Here is a 22,022-nt window from a genome sequence, read left to right on the forward strand (position 1 = left end):
TCTTGAACTCCTGGGCTCAAGCAATCCCTTTGCTTCAGCCTCCCAAAGTGGTGGGGTAACAGGCATGAGGCAGTGTGCCTGGCCCTGTAAGCTTGTTGAGGGTAGGAACTGAGTCTTACTTTTTATTTCTACATTAACAGGATTATCACAGGCCTTCAAACACCTCAAACAAAGGTGCTGAAAATGAATAAACTGAGAGGCTAGTTTGTGGAGCCTTGTGGGAAGACGTTCAGCAAAGAGGAAGGGATTCACACCTTGGTAGCCAGCTCTTTCTCTCGGTCCACCAGGCTTTCGATGTCTGCTGAATCATAGCCACTGCTCTCGCTGGGTGTGATGGCGCTTTCAAAGGTGGTGGTTGAGATCTGAGAGGAGATACTGGTGGAGGTGCTGAGGGTCCCACTGCTGAGGCTGGGGGATAACGAGTCACTCATGGATTTGGGGATGCTGTCACCAAGTCTCTCACGCAGCAGCAAAAAGTGGCGGGTTTTTTCCACCTGAGAAGATCAATACTACTGCTATAGCAAACACAGAGCTCGTAAAGATCTCAGGAGAGAAAAGTAAAAAGCTATGATCACATGCAGCACGGGGAAGGAAGACTGATACTTTGGCAATCTTGTCCCAGGGTTCTTGCATCTGAGCAACCCTGCCCCTGGATACCTCACGTAGGAGCTCCAGCTTCTCCAGCTCCCACTGGTGCTCAAGGATGAGACTGTCTCCACGGGGCCGCCAGCCTGCTAAGTTCTCTTCTCCCCGCACATATGCCACTGAGGTATCTAAGATTTTTCTTCTCCTTCTCTGCATGCCTAAGACAAGAGGAAACAAGTTTTTGTTTCAGAAAAAAAATGCAATTCCAAGTTTAGGTCAAAACGAATTAATAATTCTTATACGTAGCAAACTAAGTTTCGTCTCAAGATACATGGGATTTTGTTTAAATACCAAAGCAATTCTCTGAACGTTTTTAAAAACTGAGTTTTACATTCTTTGATAATTATGAAGACTGGGATGCAATTTAAGAAAATGATAAAATTATGATGTTAGGTGAAAATGTAGAAATATTAAATAGTCCATAATACCCTATACACTATGGGGCTGGGCACAATGGCTCATTCCCAGCACTTTGGGAGGCTGAGGTGGGCTATCACCTGAGGTCAGGAGTTCGAGACCAGCCTGGCCAACACGGTGAAACCCCATCTCTACTAAAAATATAAAAATTAGCCAGGCGTGGTGGCAGGTGCTTGTAATCCCAGCTACTCAGGAGGCTGAGGCAGGAGAATCGCTTGAACCTGGGAGGCGGAGGTTGCAGTGAGCCAAGATGGCGCCACTGCACTCCAGCCTGGATGACAGAGCAAGATTCCATCTTAAAAAAAAAAAAAAAAAGTCTATACACTATGATTGCAAATAAATAAAAATACACCTAGATGAAACAAGTGGGGAAGGCCAGGCACAGTGGCTCATGCTGTAATCTTAGCACTTTGGGAGGCCAAGGTGGGAGAACCACTTGGGCCCAGGAGTTCAAGACCAGCCTGGGCAACATAGTAAATAAGACCCTGTCTCTACCAAGAATTAAAAAATTGGCCAGGTGTAGTGGCATGAGCCCAGGAATTGGAGGCTGCAGTGAGCTCTCATCACACCACAGCACTCCAGCCTGGGCAACAGTAAGATCCTGTACCTAAAAATAAAAAATTTTTGGCCGGGCGCGGTGGCTCAAGCCTGTAATCCCAGCACTTTGAGAGGCCGAGACAGGCGGATCACGAGGTCAGGAGATCGAGACCATCCTGGCTAGCATGGTGAAACCCCGTCTCTACTAAAAAATACAAAAAACTAGCCGGGCGAGGTGGCGGGCGCCTGTAGTCCCAGCTACTCGGGAGGCTGAGGCAGGAGAATGGCGTAAACCCAGGAGGCAGAGCTTGCAGTGAGCTAAGGTCCAGCCACTGCACTCCAGCCTGGGCGACAGAGCGAGACTCCATCTCAAAAAAAAAATAAAAAAATAAAAAAATAAAAAATAAAAAATTTTTAAAAGACCGAAGGGAACACACACGCGCACATACACACATACACACACTCAGTAGTTCACTGGCTGACAGATGACAGACAGCTTTAGCCTCTATTATTTCCTGTTACATTTTTAGTATTATGCTGGTTTTACATATTAAATACATGAATTTATATTAATTTAAAAAATTCCTCAAGGAACTATCTGGATATTATAATAATTAACTGCTACTTGGATTCATACTCAAAGTCTCCTTTACTTATCTAAGTCTTGCCTGTGGGCCCTGACTTGTTTTCCATGTATATTCTATAAAAATGATTCAAACTCACGTTAATCAAATGCTATCAGAAAACCTTAACTTTTGTTCATGTTTCAGTTTACAAACATAGAAATGCTAAGTGCTGCTTAAGTTCGCCTAGCTAGAGGAACAAGAGCAGTTTAAAAACACATTAAAAAGAATACAGAACAAATCTGACTTAATAATTTGATTTTTTGCCAGGTGTGGTGGCTCACGCCTGTAATCCCAGCACTTTGGGAGGCGGAGGCAGGCGGATCACGAGGTCAGGAGATCGAGACCATCCTGGCTAACACAGTGAAACCCTGTCTCTACTAAAAATACAAATAAATTAGCCAGGCATGGCAGCGTGTGCCTGTTGTCCCAGCTGCTCGGGAGGCTGAGGCAGAAGAACGGCGTGAACCTGGGAGGCAGAGGTTACGGTGAGCCGAGATTGTGCCACCGCACTCCAGCCTGGGTGACAGAGTAAGACTCTGTCTAAAGAAAAAAAAAAAATCAAATTTTTGTTGCTTTTTTTTGAGACGGAGTCTCACTCTGTCACCCAGGCTGGAGTGCAGTGGCGCAATCTTGGCTCACTGCAAGCTCTGCCTTCCAGGTTCATGCCATTCTCCTGCCTTAGCCTCCTGAGCAGCTGGGATTACAGGCACACACCACCACACCCGGCTAATTTTTGTATTTTTGGTAGAAAGAGGGGTTTCACCACGTTGGTCAGGCTGCTCTTGAACTCCTGGCCTCAGGTGATCCACCCGCCTTGGTCTCCCAAAGTGCTGGGATTACAGGTGTGAGCCACCGTGCACGGCCAATAATTTGACTTTCTAAAACGTGGGAAATTTAAATTCCGGTCTCATGGCATCTATATACTGCTAAGTCATCTTTGGGCTAAAGTGGGGGGAGAGAAATGGTTATGAAGTTTTCTAAACCAAATCCATTCTAATTTTTTTTTTTTTTTTTTTTTGAGACGGAGTCTCACTCTATCACCTAGGCTGGAGTGCAGTGGCACGAACTTGGCTCACTGCAAACTCTGCCTCCCCAGCTCAAGTGATTCTTCTGCCTCAGCCTCCTGAGTAGCTGGGACCATAGGCGCCCACCACCACACCCGGCTAATTTTTGTATTTTTAGTAGAGACAGGGTTTCACCATATTGGCCAGGCTGGTCTCGAACTCCTGACCTCATGATCTGCCCACCTCGGCCTCCCACAGTATTCCGATGACAGGCATGAGCCACTAGGCCTGGCCCCCATGAATTTTTTAACTCAAATTTTACTCATAGCCTAGTGATACTGTGATACAATTTTAATACAATTGTACTTATAAACCAAACAATGTTGCAACTCTGAAAAAGGCAACTCCTACCACCCCTCCTCGATCAAACTGGCTTGTAAAACACACATGGTTTCTAAAAGGTTTTATATCTATCCTACTTGGGTAGACTCTCCAGTTTTTAAATACAGTATATTTTTTATTTACTTATTTTTTTTTTGAGACGGAGTCTCTCTCTGTTGCCCAGGCAGGCTGGAGTGCAGTGGCACAATCTCAGCTCACTGTAACCAACGCCTCCTGGGTTCAAGCAAGTCTCCTGCCTCAGCCTCCCAAGTAGCTAGGATTGCAGGCACACACCACCACACCTGGCTAATTCTTGTATTTTTAGTAGAGACGGGGTTTCACCATGTTGGCCAGGCTGGTCTCCAACTCCTGACCGCAAGTGATCTGCCCACCTCAGCCTCCCACAGTGCTGGGATTACAGGTGTGTGCCCCCAAGCCCAGCCTAAAACACAGGATACTTGAAACATACACAAAGATAACTATCACCTCATCAATCCACAAGAGCTTACCTGGACTACCTGTGTCTGACATTTTGCATAAGCTGAGTTCGTAAATGCCAGTGACTCGATTCCTATTTGAAGAAAATAAAACAATTGTTTAATCTCTTACAGCACAAAAACAGGAAGATTTCAATCCTGCTACTTAAAATAGTGTCTTCGCTGCAGGGACTGCAACCCATCCTCAAATGTAATTACGGACATTTCTTATTTGTCACTGCTGTTTTCCTATTTTGAACTTAAGTAGCATACCTTTTCCTAGAGGAGTCTGCTTTCATCTCAATTTTATTTATTTATTTATATTTTATTTTTTATTTTTTTGAGACGGAGTCTCGCTCTGTCACCCAGGCTGGAGTGCAGTGGCCAGATCTCAGCTTATTGCAAGCTCCGCCTCCCGGGTTTACACCATTCTCCTGCCTCAGCCTCCCAAGTAGCTGGGACTACAGGCGCCCACCACCTCGCCTGGCTAGTTTTTTTTGTATTTTGTAGTAGAGACGGGGTGTTTCACCGTGTTAGCCAAGATGGTCTTGATCTCCTGACCTCGTGATCCGCCCGTCTCAGCCTCCCAAAGTGCTAGGATTACAGGCTTGAGCCACCACACCCGGCCTCAATTTTATTTTTTAGAGATAGGGTTTCCCTGTGTCACCCAGGCTGGAGTACAGTGGTACAATCACAGCTCACTGCAGCCTCAAACTCCTGGACTCATGTGATCCTCCTGCCTCAGCCTCCTGAGTGGTTGGGACTTCAGGCATGCACCACCATACCTGGCTAATTTTTAAATTTTTTTGTATAGACAGGGTCTCACTATGTTGCCCAGGCTGGTCTTGAACTCCTGGCCTCATGTGATCCTTCCACCTTGGCATCAAAAAGTGCTGAGATTATAGGCATCAAAAAGTGCTGAGATTATAGACATAAGCCACCATGCCCCACCTCATCTCTATCTTTTAAACACTTTATTTCAATAGGGTGAATAAAATTGAATGATAAACTAGAAAATTTATAATATAAATATGAAAACTAAAAATTTGTCTTTTCTTACTATAAGAGAGAAGATATGAGGAAACAATGACTAGAATGAAATGATAATCAACAACTTCTGGGGACTGTGAGTAGTAGGAGGTATAATACTTTCTATTGTATTAGTAACATTTTTTAAGCTGGGTGGTGATACCCAAGTATTCAATGTATTGTTTCTCTTTTTCTTTCTTTTCTTTTTTTTTTAATTTGAGACAGGGTCTCACTGTTTCACCCAGGCTGGAGTGCAGTGGCTCTATCATGGCTCACAGCAGCCTCAACCTCTCAAGTTCAAGTGATCCTCTCACCTCAGCCTCCTGAGAAGCTGGGACTATAGGCGTGTGTCACCACACCTGGGTAATTTTAAAATTTTCTGTGGAGATGGGGTCTCACTATGTTGCCCAAGCTGGTCTCAAACTCCTAAGCTTAAGCAATCCTCTGTCCTTGGCCTCCCAACATGCTGGGATTACAGACATGAGCCACTGTGTCTGGCCTTCACTGTATTATTCCTGACATATTTTGTACGCCTTAAATACGCATAACAAATCTTAAAAAGAAGAAAATTTCAGTGGTACTCTATTAGAAATAATAATGATGACATTTAAAAGTCTTTGCAAATTTAGTCTTTGCAAAATTGTTTTAGAGGTGTTCATAATGTAATATTCCTTCCTTCCCTCATAACTCATCCATCCATCAACATTTTATGTCAGCATGCAAGTCAGTACATTCCAGGTGCCAGTTACCAAAATGGTTCATAAACTGTAAACTAACCGTGAGACAGTAAACCAAGAATACTTAAGGACTAATGATTCTGTTGTACTGAACAAACAAACTGGAAGCTAACTTGTGTGAAAAACTTACGAATCTGGTGACTTCGAGTAGCCACTGCCAAAGAGGCTACGCAGAGAGCGTGGTGGTGAGATCTTGGCATCTCGGGAATAGAAGACCATGCACACATCCTTGGTGATGACAGCCGGCTGGATGCAATGATCCAGCTGAAAGCAGACAGGGTAGGTGCTGATGAAGTGCAGGCAGAGTACTGTGACCAGAGTCTATACACGAATGTATTTGGAAAGCTAGTCCCAGTTGTGAGAACTGAAGGATTCCAGCTCCACGAATTATTTCAACAGTCACCCAATGGATAATATGTGCAAGAGTAGGTAGTACTCCTTATAGATGCATTTATTTATTTATCTGTTTATTTTTATTTATTTATTTACTTATTTTTTTCTGAGACGGAGTCTTGCTCTGTCACCCAAGCTGGAGTGCAGTGGTGCGATCTCGGCTCACTGCAAGCTTCGCCTCCCAGGTTCACACCATTCTCCTGCCTCAGCCTCCCCAGCAGTTGGGACTACAGGCATCTGCCACCTCGCCTGGCTAATATTTTTGTATTTTTAGTAGAGACGGGGTTTCACCGTGTTAGCCAGGATGGTCTCGATTTCCTGACCTCGTGATCCGCCCGCCTCAGTCTCCCAAAGTGCTGGGATTACAGGAGTGAGCCACCGCGCCTGGCAGATTCATTTATTTTTATCTGAGGTAAATGTTGTTTCCTGATAGGTGAGGAAACTGAGGCAAAGAGAGTTTCTCCAAGGACAAAGAGGAAGTAAGTGGCAGCACAGGGATTTGAACTGACAGGCTGGGTCCTGGGTCTGGGCTGTTAACCACTATTACACTCTGTCCACAACTATAAAAACAAGAGGTAACATTTTCTTAAAAATTACACATTCTTCAAACAGTGGTGATTAGGCTACTAAAGCTGAAGCTGGAATGAAAGTCATGTGATTTTTTGAGTAAACAGAACCCAGGAATAGAATCTAATATAATCAGAAGAGTTAGCAAAGTATAATAAAATGAAAAACTTAAGGATATGGAGGAAGAAAGAGGACAAAACAAGTGGAATCTTCGCTGACCACTTCCTGCTGTAACCTGCACAGTGTTCAGGGCTGACTGTTCGCATCAACTGAAGCTCCGAGTCTCCTCACCTCTAGGTAGGCCGACAAGGTCATGTAGATCTTTTCTCCATAAGGTGTCACTCGGTTCAGAAGAAGGGAGTTATGTAGAGAGCTATCCCACACAGCCTCAAAGCGGTAGAAGGTCCTAAGGTCAGAAAGACAAGAGGGAGTCATCCAAGCTAAAATCACCTTAGCCCAGGTACTGACAGTCAATCATCCTAAAGAACCCTATGCCAACCAACTGACATTTTCAATTTATCAAACTCTAATAACAGAGAGGAACACTTATCTCCTAGGAGGAAAAGATAGGTCCCCATCATCTTGCCCCCAACCCTACCCATCATTAAGGAACACTTAGTTGTGCCTTTTTTTTTTTTTTTTTTTTTTTGAGACAGAGTCTCACTCTGTCACCCAGGCTGGAGTGCAGTGGCACAATCTCGGATCACTGCAACCTCTGCCTCCTGGGTTCAAGTGATTCTCCTGCCTCAGCCTTCTGAGTAGCTGGGATTACAGGCGCACACCACCATGCCTGGCTAATTTTTGTCATTTTTAGTAGAGACAGGGTTTCACCATGTTGGTCAGGCTGGTCTTGAACTCCTGACCTCAGATGATCCGCCTGCCTCGGCCTCCCAAAGTGCTGGGATTACAAGTGTGAGCCACTGCACCTGGCCAGTTGTGCTTTTTTAAATTTTGTTTTGACAAGCCTGCCTCTGCCTATAAACATAAAAATAGTAAGGTCAATCAAAAGGATTAAGATGAAATGGTAAGTGAGTATGGACAGAAACTGAAAGAATAAAGACTAAGTAAGCTCTCCTGTCAGTCAATGATGAGAGCAGGAAGTGAATGCTCAGTAATTTGTCAGCTTCGATCTTCACATCACAACAAGGCTAAACATCATTCAGTCCAGTGCTGCTGGGCCTCAGAAACGTCACAGCTGTATCTGAGGCGATTAATGGTAGAAACAGGGTAGAAGGGTTTAAGTATAGACAGTCTTATGTTATTTTATTTTTGAGACAGAGTTTCACTCTGTCACCCAGGCTGGAGTGCAGTGGCGCAATCTCAGCTCACTGCAACATCTATCTCCTGGGTTCAAGCGATTCTCTTGCCTCAGCCTCCCGAGTAGCTGGGATTATAGGCACGCACCATTATACCAGTTAATTTTTGTATTTTTAGTAGAGGCAGGGTTTCATTATGTTGGCCAGGCTGGTCTCAAACTCCTGACCTCAAGCAATCTGCCCACCTCGACCTCCCAAAGTGCTGGGAGTATAGGTGTGAGCCACTGTGCCGGTCGAGAGCCTTATTTTAAATAAAAGAACAAAAGGTTATTCTTAACTGATGTCTCAGTAAAGGAGAATAATTTTTTAACACTAGAGCCAACCAAATATTATTTGTTAGCTTTAAAAAAAAAGCCATTTGAAAAATTAATCTTACATTTATATAACAAATGGAAACTTAATACTCACAAACTGTTTTGCTGTTGTTCTAATATTGTTTTTTTTCTACTAGTAAAACAACATAAACTCTAATTGACATTAAATCTTCCAGTTCTGCAAGTCTAATCTGAAACACGGCGCTTAGTTGAAAAGCGGTGTTACAGATCGATTCCCAATTCTGCCCCATGTTTCCCTTCTCAGACCCCTATGACAAGTGGAGGGAAGATGCCGGGTCTGCCCCGCCACCACTAGTCCTCCGCAGATAGAACACAGCTCACCTGATACACCTAGCAGAGTCCGTGCACACTCTTTCCTGCCCAATACATTCCTTTGTACTCCTTTTCAAATGGTGACCTCACTATGGCTGCCTTTTCTAGACTTCCTATGACAAGTAGCTGGCATGTCCTCCCTCTAAACACATCCCCATGTTTCTTCCTCCAGAAACGATCAATAGAGAGAACAATACATTTCTGAAACTGAACCCCATGACCACACCTCCTTTTCCAAGTGGCAGCGTATGAGGTCTGATCATCTAGCATAGCTGCTTCTAGATCTAAGTCTTCTTCAAGTACTTACTACTCTCTCTCAAATGTCTAGCCTTTGAGGCAGTGAATGTGGGTCAAGAAAAGTCTCTACAAAGACACAGAAGATAGAGAAACAACAAGACAAAGACAAAGACACCGAGTGACCCAAACAGGAACAGAAATGACGGATAATGAAAGCCTTTCTATAGTTCCTGGGCTCCCTGGGCACAGGAGGAAACCCTTCAGGTGTCCATAAACCTCTGTGTAGAGGAAATTTTTAATTTGGTTTAAGACATATTCTAATATTGAGTGACGATATCCACTACTTCAACAGATGCCACTTGAGAACTATCACTGTGGTATCTTTTTTTTTTGAGACGGAGTCTTACTTTTGTCACCCAGGCTGGAGTGCAGTGGCGCAATCTCGGCTCACTGCAACCTCCTCATTCCGGGTTCAAGTGATTCTCCTGCCTCAGCCTCCAGAGGTCTGCTCTTTTATTGTGTCCCTGTTTTTGTCAAAGTACCTAGAAGGGGTGGGGCTTCTTTGTCCGATTTCAGAGACTGGATACATCCATGCTAAAGTTAAACAAACCCCTCTCCTCAGAGTGAGGGTATTTATGACTTTGGTGACATCTGACAGAAATTTCTATCACTGCTGCTGCCTTAAGTTCCAAACCATAACGTGGCACCTCCCAGGACCACTGCTGAGGTTTCATGACACTGACTCTTTCAACTGAGCCAAATGTTTTGAACTTGTCAAAAAAAGGCTCTTCACATTTCTGTTTTCAGACTAAGCTTTCACTTAACGTAAAGAGAAAATTTCACTGGCAGAAACCTGGTTAACACATAGGAAATTTTGACGCCACTAAAGTCTTCCTGTATTAAGGGAAAAATTTTCTTTTTTTTTTTTGAGACAGAGTCTCGCTCTGTAGCCCAGGCTGGAGTGCAGTGGAGTGATTTCGGCTCGCTGCAAGCTCCGCCTCTCGGGTTCACGCCATTCTCCTACCTCAGCATCCCGAGTAGCTGGGACTAACAGGCGCCTGCCACCACGGCCAGCTAATTTTTTTTGTATTTTTAGTAGAGATGGGGTTTCACTGTGTTAGCCAAGATGGTCTCGATCTCCTGTCCTCGTGAGCCACCCGCCTCGGCCTCCCAAAGTGCTGGGATTATAGGCGTGAGCCACCACGCCTGGCTCATTTTTTTTTTTTAATTTTGTCCAAAAAAGTTTCTTTTCTTTCTTTCTTTTTTTTTCTTTGGACTTGCTGCACCAAGTTCTGTTGGAACACCCACCAAAGGTGGTAATTCAATTTTTTTAAAAAAATTATTTTTTTAATTTATTTTTTTGAGACAGAGTCTTGCTCTTGTCGCCCAGGCTGGAGTGCAATGGTGCGATCTTGGCTCACTGCAACCTCCACCTCCTGGGTTTAAGCGATTCTCCTGCCTCAGCCTCCCAAGCAGCTGAGATTACAGGCACCCAACACCAAGTCTGGTTAATTTTTTAAATTTTAGTAGAGATGGGGTTTCACTGTGTTGGCCAGGTTGGTCTCAAACTCCTGACCTCAGGTGATCTACCCGCCCAGCCTCCCAAAGTGCTGGGATTACAGGTGTGAGCCACTGAGCCTGGCCTATTTTATTTTTAGAGGCAGGATCTTGCTCTGTTGCCCAGGCTGGAGTGCACTGGTACAATCTAACTCCTGGGCTCAAGTGATCTTCCCACCTCAGCCTCCTGAATAGCTGGGAATACAGGCACGAGTCACCACACCCGGCTAATTTTTTTTTTTTTTTCCTGTAGAGACAAGTTCTACATTGCCCAGGCAGGTCTTGAACTCTTGGGTTCAAGTGATCTTCCCACCTTAGTAGGAAAGTGCTAGTATTACAGGTATGAGCCATTACAGTGGCAATTCTTGAGAGGTGGTTGTAAGAAATACAACAAAGACTGGGAGAAATGTCAATTTAATTAAGCTAGCAATAGAATTTAGGGTTACAAACAGGGCTGAATCCCAAGACATATTTTCCTGTATGCTTCCTAAGTTGGTGAGAAGTAATTCCAAATGGATTTCTCAAGATGTTCTGAACAGCAGCAGCATCAGAGGAAAAACAGGTTTCAAGGTGACTGCTTTGAAGGATATATTCCTTTGAATTTATTATTTATGAACAATTAAAAACCAACTTCTGGTCAGTCATGGCAGCTTACACCTGTAATCCCAGCACTATGGGAGGTAAAAGTGGGAAGATCACTTGAGGCCAGGAATTTGAGGTCAGCCTGGGCAATACAGCGAGAATCCGTCTCTACAAAAAAATTTTACATTAGCTAGGCATGGTGGCACATGTCTGGAGTCCCAGCTATTCAGGAGGCTGAGGCGGGAGGACTGCTTGAGCCCAGGAATTCAAGGTTGCAGTGAGCTATGATCATGCTACTGCACTTTATTTATTTATTTATTTATTTAGAGATGGAGTCTAGCTCTCTTGCCAGCCTAGAGTGCAGTGGCGTGATCTTGGCTCCCTGCAACCTCCGCCTCCTAGGTTCAAGTGATTCTCCTGCCTCAGCCTCCTGAGTAGCTGGGACTACACACAGGTGCTGCCATGTCCAGCTAATTTTTCTATTTTTAGTTGAGATGGGGTTTCACCATATTGGCCAAGATGGTCTTGATCTCTTAACCTCGTGATCCGCCCGCCTTGGTCTTCCAAAGTGCTGGGATTACAGGGGTGAGCCACCATGCCCAGCCACAATTTTTTTTTTTTTTAAACCATCTGCAGGTATAGCTACTACACTCTAGCCTGGACAACAAAGCAAGACCTTTCTTGTCTCAAGAAAACAAAACAGAAACCACCTTCTTACACTATGGTCGTATCTGATGAACCCTCTTGAGTTCATTAGGAGAATCTCTGAAATGTAAACTGAATGGAGTCCAAATTAAGGGAAATAATCATTATATCAGTAACATCCGTCAAATATATAAATATGTTTATGGTTTTTTTTTTTTTTTTTGAGACAGAGTCTTGCTCTGTCACCCAGGCTGGAGTGCAGTGGCGTGATCTTGGCTCACTGCAACCTCCGCCTCCAGGGTTCAAGCGATCCTCTGCCTCAGCTTCCTGAGTAGCTGGGATTCCAGGCGCCCACCACCATGCCAGGCTAATTTTTGTATTTTTGGTAGAGACGGGGTTTCACCATGTTAGCCAGGATGGTCTTGATCTCCTGACCTCATGATCTGCCCGCCTCGGCCTCCCAAAGTGCTGGGATTACAGGCATGAGCCACTGAGCCCAGCCCGTTTATGTATCTTTTAACATTTTAGGTTATATTGTCATATGTCACTTCCTTCAATTTTCTTCCCTAAATGAGATAATTTTTTAAAAACTTCCTTTAATACCAAACCAGGATTTTTTTCTATTCCAAAAGAAGAAAATAAACAGATAAAACAAGTAGCCCTGACAGAAGAAAGATAAATGTTTAAAAACATATATAAAATATTTCTCACAGACTCAGCTATCCAAATAGCCAAATTTGTCTCTATTACCGCACAGGACAAAACAAAGAAGAAAGGGAACAGTTTTGCAAGGCTGTAACAGGCTCAGTTTTTTTTTTTTTGAGACGGAGTCTCGCTCTGTCGCCCAGGCTGGAGTGCAGTGGCCGGATCTCGGCTCACTGCAAGCTCCGCCTCCCGGGTTTACGCCATTCTCCTGCCTCAGCCTCCTGAGTTACTGGGACTACAGGCGCCCGCCACCTCGCCAGGCTAGTTTTTTTGTATTTTTTAGTAGAGACGGGGTTTCACCGTGTTAGCCAGGATAGTCTCGATCTCCTGACCTCGTGATCCACCCGTCTCGGCCTCCTAAAGTGCTGGGATTACAGGCTTGAGCCACCGCGCCCGGCCAACGGGCTCAGGTTTTATAAAGCAATAAAGTTTTCAAGCTTTTGACAGACAGAAGACAGATAAAGAGGAGAACAGAAAACAAAACCTGAGATTCTGTATGAAATGGAGAAACATTCTACTTTGTAATGTAGAAGAGGAAAACTTGAAAGGGCCTAAGAATAAAATTGACAAGTTTAGTAAATGGAATGAGAAAATAATTTGAAACTCTAAAAATCATTTAAGAAGCTATATGCTTCTTAGGGTACAGAATAGGGTCTACTTTATCCTAGGTACAGTAGGTTTACATGGGGAAGGGACTACAAAATTAAAATAGCAATCAAAGCAACATAAGACAGAAAGCATTCTAATAAACTAGAATCCTACGTGCAAAAAAGCAAACAGAAAATACCTAGGAATATCCTTATCAAGAAAGAGCCTGCAAAAACATAGAAAAGGCTTTAGTTAGTGCAGCAAAAACAAAAACAAAAAAAACAAAAGAAATAGAGAGAATCAGAAAAAATATATATATAAAAGACAGATTTGCTGATAAGCAAAGTGAATTCAAGTGGACAATTAACAGAGAATCCCATGGAACACAATTCGATAGAGGACTTACAAAAACATGGATCCCTCTCCTGAGACTTCCAACTAAGGACAATGCCAGACATAGGAGGGAAAGTGGAGACCACCACCATCAATACCCCTTTCAGTGGTGACTTAGTATTGAGAATAATAGGAAATTGCTATGGAGTTAAGGGAAAACCAAGTCAATGCATTAACATAAATGTAGGACTGGGAAGGAAAGGAATAATAGTCCCTTGCCAATTATACTCCACTATCAATATATTAGCAAAGCCCTCTAAGATAAATACATACTATACCCAAATTGGAGGTAAGTTCAACTTTAAACATGAAACCTTAGACAAATGGAACGAAAGTTCTCTTAACCAAACTCCATTATGCCACTTACCATATTAACCTATGTTTTCTATATCCCTAAAATATACAGATTGATGGCTAGTTCTCCTTGAGCATTCTAAACTGCAAAGATGTCTCATTTGCCCAGACACTTCGCTCCAACGAGTTAAGCTGAGTGCTTATCAAAGGTCAGAAGTATCTGGTCCCAAATCTGTTTCTGCCAGTTGTACTTGTTATTATTATCTAACTTCATTAAACATTAGGCAAATCAATGAAAGATGAAAACAAATAATTTTTGTTCCTGTGAAAACTAAGTTGAATGTTTTCAAAAGGTTTGATAATGATGAGTTGTTTAAAAATTACTGTTAAGTTTGGGTGAGATAAATGTAAAAGAAAGGGGAAAATGATAAAATGTTTAAATGGTAAAATGTTATTAAATGGTAAAAAGTTTAAAGGATTTTGAACTTAGATTTTCTTCGCAGATTTCTAATTCTTGCTCCACCAAACTAAAAGTCACAGATGATGAATTACGGGTGTGGTTTTGCAAGAAGGACAATCAGAATTCCAGTAAATGACCTTATAATTAAAGAAAAGGCCATGGCCTTCCAGCAAAAGCTTGGTGAATTAATGTAGATTTATATAGTTTAAATTAGAACAGAAATATTTAAGGTGTTTTTCTTTTTGTTATTCTTGACTTCAGCCTTTTTTGATCAACTAATTCTAACTCACAAGATAAGCTACTTTTAACAAAGCCAAATTCATTTCTTGTAGCACCTGACCTGTTGTTGGGCATGAATTAAAGGACTTCTCAAAGCTACTCTAATGGAGGCAAACTTAGAATAACCAGTATTTCAACCAAACCCATCTTTCCCTGTATATTTTACTAAGTACCCTACGGAAATTTACAATACATTTTTCATAGCTACAAAGAAAATGTGGTGGTAAAACCCAGCTGAACATTGGCAGAAAACAGAGAGCTATGCAGAATTACTGCAGACTTCAGGGAAATAGTATTGTTCATGGTTTTGCCCACGGATAGTTAAAGCACCCGTCTTGATCTCTGCCACTCTCCTCCCCAAAGCCCAAACATACATGCCCTCTCACTCCTTCCCTCTTTTTCCACAGCCCCTGCCAGCAAACACAGGTTTGTTTCCTTTTTCTCTTTCCTATGGTAAACTATAATACAAAAAAACAACAGAAAGAAATTAATCCTGGTCCAAACCTTTCACTCCATTTCTGACTATTGTCTTATTCTTTCCCTCCTTCCTCTCAACATGGATGTAAACAAGTTTTTCAGGAGCAGACTGAAGCACAGCAAAGTCCTGTGGTGGGAAGGCACTGTGCTCAGCCCACATTAGAAGAGGCAGCCACTCCTGTTTCCTAGCCCCTAGGATATAGAGACAGAGTCTCTGAGACAATGAGAACTCCTTTCCTGGGTGAGGTAAGAGGACCCCAGCTGGTTTAGTTCAAGTTTTACAAGGGAAAATAGAATGGCTATGTACCTTATGAATTGTCTGTTATCACCCGATTATAAAAGACAATTTTAAGTGAAACATTTAAAATAAAAAACAAAATAAAATCTACTATTTATGGCAGCCAATCTTGGTCGTAAGAGTCCGTATTATTTATCACTTTTGTGCATAAATGAAAACCAAATACTAAGGATAATTGAGCCTCTAGCAGCAGCAGCAAAGACTAATAACAAGAGGCTTCATTTTATCTTAGAGGGCACATTTCCATGATACTTAGGAGTGAGAGAAACCCTTCTCTCCACAGCAACCATTTCACAGGAAAACATTTAATCTTGGCAATAATTAATTTGTACTTTTAAATCCTTGGGGAATATATTGAGTTTTCTTTCTCCAATTTTCTTTTATCACTTGTTACATCTATTCAAACTTGATGTGGGACAGATCTCTTCCACTCTCTAACAGTAACTGATCACATACCAATATCTCCAATACTTTCTTTCTTTCTTTTTGGACAGCACAGCAGCCAGGTGAAGAAATAAAGAGATTTTTGAAGCTAGAAGGGAGAAGGGAGTTAATTTCTTCGTCCGAACTGGGAGTCAATGAATAAGGAACCTAACGGTGTACCAATTAACATGCGCAAGTGTGGACTCTTCACACTGCTCTGGGTGTCCTACCTGCTAGAGTTGTGGGAAGACTTCAGGTACTTGGCAGAAATAATATTTAGGGAGAGGATGGCATCAACTGCAGCTTCATCCACCTCAGGCTTACTCCGAATACGACCTAAAAGAAAGGATAAAGAAAACAGAGCACGGACACATTTAAAAACAAAACATGAATTCATTAAGCCAAAAAGAAACTTTTAAATCTATGTGTAAGTTCAGGAGCTGGAAGGGTCATTTGGTTACCTGTAGGGTCCTCCATGGTCTGACTCCATTACTTCCCACATTGAGTTAACTATGAAACCGTATCGATTCTTTGTTCAAAGAGTTTCTCACATTCATCCCAACTTTTATTTATAATATCATTGCCCTGATCACAAAAGGCCACCTCCTCTCTGATCTGGAACCTGCAACAGCCATTTAACTGGTGTCCCTGCTATTCACACCTCCCCTGTTCCAATCCATTCTACTCTCACCTAATAGCAACTTCTTAAGCCACTGACTGACTGTTTTTTGTTGTTTTTTTAAATAGGGTCTTGGTCTGTCCCCCAGGCTGGAGTGCGGTGGTGCAATCATAGCTCACTGCAGCCTTGAATTCCTGGGCTCAAGTGATCCTCCCACGTAAGCCACCTGAGTAACTGGGACTTTAGGCCTGCAGCACCACATCCAGCTATTTTATTTCATTTTATTGTAGAGACAGGGCCCCACTATGTTGCTCAGGCTAGTCTTGAATTCCTGGGCTCAAACGATCCTCCTGCCTTGGCCTCCCAAAGTGCTGAGATTATAGGCATGAGCCACCGCACCTGGCCATGCTGACTTTATTACACCCCTTTCTTGCTCAAAATCCTACACTCGGTTTTCAAGTTAACACTAGGGGATGCAGCATTGCATAGAGGTTAAGGACGTGGCCTCCAGTGCTGGACTGCCTGGGTTCCAACTCCTACCACCTGTGAGGCTTTGGGCCTAAGGTTCAACCTCTCTGAGCCTCAGTTCCCTCATATGTCAAGTGAGAATAACAATTCCTTCCATATGTTGTTATGAGGATTAAATAAACTAGTATTTTTGGAGCATTCAGAAAACCACCTGGCACATGGTAAACACTACATCAGAGTTTGTTAATAAACTAAAAATATGGGTTCTTCAGAGAAGCCATAGTAACCACTGCCTCTGCATCCTCCCTCTCCTTCTCTGGTCAGAAAGCATCTCTTCTGTTTCAGTATTAGTGTTCCATATAAACATTAATTTTGTCAAAGGACATTCAGTGCTTTGTAAATAAAGCTTAAAAAAAACTAAATTTAAAAAAAGAAAAATTTATTATGAAAAATCTTGAAAAGCTACGACCACTGCTGCCCCAGAGAAGAGAGAACATAATCTCCCTTTCAAGGATTCTTTTTTTTTTTTTTTTTGACAGGGTGTCACTCTGTCATGCAGTGGCATGATCATGAGTCACTGCAGCCTCGACTTCTCAGGTTCAAACAATCCTCCAGCCTCAGCCTCCTGAGTAGTTGAGACTACAGGCACATGCCACCACACCCAGCTTATTTGTAGAGAGACAGGGTTTTGCCATGTTGTCTAGGCTAGTCTCAAACTCCTGAACTTAGGCGATCTGCCCACCTTGGCCTCCCAAAGTGCTGGGATTACAGGCGTGAGCCACTGTGCCTGGCCCCAAGGTTCTTAAACTGGTCCAGAGAGACACAAGCACACTGTGGACAGAATTCAGAGGGTCCTTGAGCTTGAATGGGGAAAAAATTACATCTTTATTTTCACAAACCTTTAACTAAAAATTGGCATCTCCTTCAATCACAAAGGAATGCAATAAACCACAGAATTGGCCAGTACCCATGACTCTGTCCCCAGTAGAAACCACAGATGTAGCCGGGCGCGGTGGCTCAAGCCTGTAATCCCAGCACTTTGGGAGGCCGAGACGGGCGGATCATGAGGTCAGGAGATCGAGACCATCCTGGCAAACACGGTGAAACCCCGTCTCTACTAAAAAAATACAAAAAACTAGCCGGGCGTGGTGGCGGGCGCCTGTAGTCCCAGCTACTCGGGAGGTTGACGCAGGAGAATGGCATAAACCCCAGAGGCAGAGCTTGCAGTGAGCTGAGATCCGGCCACTGCACTCCAGCCTGGGCGACAGAGCCAGACTCCGTCTCAAAAAAAAAGAAACCACAGATGTTTCCATGTGCAAAATATCTATCTATTTATTTATTTATTTATTTTTAGACAGAGTCTCATGCTGTTGCCAGGCTGGAGTACAGTGATACAGTCTTGGCTCACTACAACCTCTGCCTCCCAGGTTCAAACGATTCTCCTGTCTCAGCCTCCCGAGTACCTGGGACTACAGGCGTGCGCCACCATGGCCAGCTAATTTTTGTATTTTTACTAAAGATGGGGTTTCACCATGTTGGTCAGGATGGTCTTGATCTCTTGACCTTGTGATCCGCCCACCTCAGCCTCCCAAAGTGCTGGGATTACAGGCATGAACCACCACACCCAGCCAGCAGAGATTTCTTTTATGCCCTCTCACAGCCTCTATCACAGAACCATACTCTGGTAACTGAGTTAGTTTGATAACATATCACTAATGATAGAGCGAAGAAACAGGAATACAGAGTTTCAAACTCAAGGCCTCTACATCTCCATAGTCTGTGTTTCCCAATATGGTCTTCCACACATTCCCTGTATCACAAACAGGGAAGAATAACATCTCTAACAGGACACAGTGCCTCACCCCTGTGGTCCCAGTTACACGGGAACCTGAGGCAGGAGGATCGCTTGAGCCCAGGAGTTTGAGGCTACAGAGAGCTATGATCTCATCATTGTACTCCAGCCTGGGTGACAGAGCAAGACCCTATCTCAAAAAACAAAAAAAAATTCTCTATAAGTCCTGGTTCTGTCCTTGGCTGATGAAATGTACTCACCGACCACCAGTTCACGAACATCCTTCCAATGGAGCTCGCTCCCCTTCTCATGGATAATGGTCACTGTGATCCTTCGCTGGATGCCCTAGGTAATGAAGCAGGGTTGCAATTTAGCTGGAGCAATCTATTATCTCCTCTCATCTATTGTTTTCTGGGCTGTATGGCATGGCATGGGGGATAAGCAGGAAGGAGAGGCGTGGAAAGAGGGAAAATGCTATCCACATTGTTATTCAAAAAAAAGGGAGATGTGTCAGGGACTAAGGAATAGTCAGGTGTGATATGGTTTTCTTTTCTTTTTTTAAAAATTCTTTTTCTCTATGGTTTTAAGAATAAAACCATAATCTGTCACAGGAGATTATGTGGCTGCATCCCAGCCCCTTGCATAATAAGTATTCAACCATGCCCTGATTGTATGTCCCAAGTGTATGGTATCCCTAGTCCCTATGCCCACTTGGGTCTTAAGTACTTTTGAACACTGACTGAACCTACTCTTGATTTACCAAAAGGTGACCTATATTTCATAACCAGATTTTTAGTCCATTGAAACCTTCATCCTCTACCCCTATTAAGAACTTTTGGTGTGAAAGCACAGAGCTTCCAAACATCCTGAAAAGTATTAAAAGTGACGTAGGAGCTATACAAATTAGAGTAATTAAATGAAATAAAATATTTTTCAAAATAGCTACTCTAAATACATATAAAAGCAAGGGTAAATATAAGCCAAGGTCTGAGGAAGAAATATCAAAAAACAGACATAGAAAAAAAGAAAAAAATGACAACAGGACAATGCCCCACCCACCCTTTGAAATAGAGATGAAAACAGAGAAAAAGAACGAGTTCCATCTCTTATTCTAAACTCTTTTCAGTGTTCCCTCCGAGGCCTATTTTGGTCCCTCATTAGTACCTGATGAAGCAAAAATGTCCCCTGGCAAGGCAAGCCTGCTGTATGGTCAACCACAGCTGGGATATACCTATAAAATCAGAAACGCAAAAGAAACAACTAAGTGCTACTTCATCTGCAAGGGTTCGCCCCTGGTGGTCTTTGTTTCGATAAATTCTGATCCCATGTCTTTCTCACCCATGCTGGCATTTAATCATACAGTCATTTGTATTTACTAATCCTTTCCACACATCTGTGTCTCAGTCCTCTCTAGACTTGAGTACTCAAAGGACAGTAATATCTTTTGGTTGCGTTCAGCCCCTTGATATTAAGTATTCAATAAATAATGTAGAAGTGCAATGGCAATTGACAGGAGATAAGAAACACAGATAATTTCAGACTATAGTTTTTTAAGATTCAGAAAGCAATTAATTCAGTAGAAACAATTACTGTAACTACCTCTCCCTCATAATGCAACTTGTAATCACATTATAGGTCTATGAAAAGTCAAATTCCTCAAAGCACTGTCACTACTGACAACTACATACAAGATTAACAGAATCACACTTAACATTGTATCCTACACATAGTAGGAACTTAGTGTTTCCTGATGATGACCATGATGGTGGTTCTCAGAATTACATATAGGAGAACATTAGGATAACATTTACCCTTACCCTTTACATTACCTGATACAGCCCCTTGCCTCTGTCCTAAGAGTAAGATCTCTTTCATTTGTGTTTTTCCAAAAGCATTTTAGAGATGATTATATACAACAATTATATTAAGTGTACTCCAACTCAGCTCATCGAAACAGAGTAAGCTGATGGTATCATTTTGATCTAGGACAGTGGTTCTCAACTGAGGATTCTCCCTCTGGGGGATATTTGGCAATGTCTGAAGACATTTTTGGTTGTCACAAATAGAGTGGAGCTGCTACTGGCATCTTATGGATAGGGGCCAGGGATGCTGCAAAATATTCTAAATGCACAGGATAGCCCCTCACAACACAGATTTATCCAGCCCCAAATAGTGCTGAGGTTGAGAAACCCTGGTCTAGGAAAAGATTCTGCCCTTCTACGTCCTCCTTGACATTAGTAATGTTAAGTCTTTACCATATTCTATGCAATATGCTCCTTTTGCTTTACTACTGATAAAACCCACTATGATAAAACCCTTATAACAAGGTACCGCCTGGCACGGTGGTTCACGCCTGTAATCCCAGTACTTTGGGAGGTCGAGGCGGGCAGATCACCTGAGGTAGGGAGTTCGAGACCAGCCTGGCCAACATGGTGAAACCCTGCCTTTACTAAAAATACAAAAATTAGCTGGGTGTGGTGGCACGCACCTGTAATCCCAGCTACACAGGAGGCTGAGGCAGGAGAATCACTTGAACCTGGGAGGCAGAGGTTGCAGTGAGCTGAGATCACGCCATTGTACTCCAGCCTGGGCAACAGAGCAAGCCTCTATCTCAAAAAAAAAAAAAAAACCAAAAAACAAGATTTGCCTGTCTCCATGATTTTGCTGTTGCTAACAAGAAGGTAAATTATTATGCTGAACAGTCAGTTCTTTGACAAACATGTGATTCAAATATCAAGACCACCAAAAATCAATTCAAAACTGGAATTCGGCCAGGTGTGGTGGCTCATGCCTATAGTCTCAGCATTATAGGGAGGCCTATAATGCTGGGAGGCCGAGGCAGGAGGACTGCTTGAGGCCAGGAGTGGTCAAGACTAACCTGGTCAACATAACAAGACTGCATCTCTATTAAAACAAAAACAAAAAGAAAACTACCCCTGGAATTTGACAGTGACAATGATTCATGAACCCAAATACAAGAAGATTCAAAATTGCATTTCCTAATTTGAAACATTTTGCCTTATTTAAAAAATTATTAAGTTGGACTTACTCTCCTGTAGGCTCCAGTTCACTGATCTCAAACCAAACCAGGAGGTCATACTTGCTCATGCTCTGGCCAAGGCTGGTTTTGCTCATTGTGTTTAACTTGGTGGCTGGAACTTTGAAAAGTTTTTAGAGTATGTAAAAATCTGGTCCAAGACTACTCAGCAAAAGTACAAGCTTCTCTAATGTCAGTCTTTAAAGACATACTTGGGAAAGGCAGCAAGAGTCAGAGGAAAGATTGCAATGCAAAAGACCCAGAGAAACACCAATATAAACTTTGTAAATTATTAGTTATCTCTAAATTCAGAGAACAAGGAAAATGAAGAAATCAGTATTTTTTTCCTCAACAAACTGCCTCTAATGATGAGAAAACAGCTTTTGTGTAGAA

The 22,022-nt window shown here is 42.7% G+C and overlaps 1 protein-coding gene across 2 annotated transcripts in view; it reads right to left on the reverse strand.

Annotated features, from left to right (window-relative positions):
* Positions 1-22,022, reverse strand: part of KIF1B (kinesin family member 1B) — a 178,760-nt gene that overhangs the window by 16,129 nt on the left and 140,609 nt on the right. For both annotated transcript variants that reach the window (XM_026449767.1, XM_023215308.2), the window contains 9 exons: positions 21,642-21,750; positions 19,757-19,823; positions 18,853-18,937; positions 15,944-16,049; positions 7,104-7,218; positions 5,983-6,116; positions 4,120-4,181; positions 658-803; positions 255-494 (listed from right to left, as the gene is read on the reverse strand). In XM_026449767.1, coding sequence (XP_026305552.1) covers positions 255-494; positions 658-803; positions 4,120-4,181; positions 5,983-6,116; positions 7,104-7,218; positions 15,944-16,049; positions 18,853-18,937; positions 19,757-19,823; positions 21,642-21,750 — 1,064 coding nt within the window. The remainder of the gene's footprint in view (positions 1-254; positions 495-657; positions 804-4,119; positions 4,182-5,982; positions 6,117-7,103; positions 7,219-15,943; positions 16,050-18,852; positions 18,938-19,756; positions 19,824-21,641; positions 21,751-22,022) is intronic.

This window comes from Piliocolobus tephrosceles, chromosome 1 (assembly GCF_002776525.5).
Source record: "Piliocolobus tephrosceles isolate RC106 chromosome 1, ASM277652v3, whole genome shotgun sequence".
In the NCBI taxonomy this organism is placed as follows: Eukaryota; Metazoa; Chordata; class Mammalia; order Primates; family Cercopithecidae; genus Piliocolobus; species Piliocolobus tephrosceles.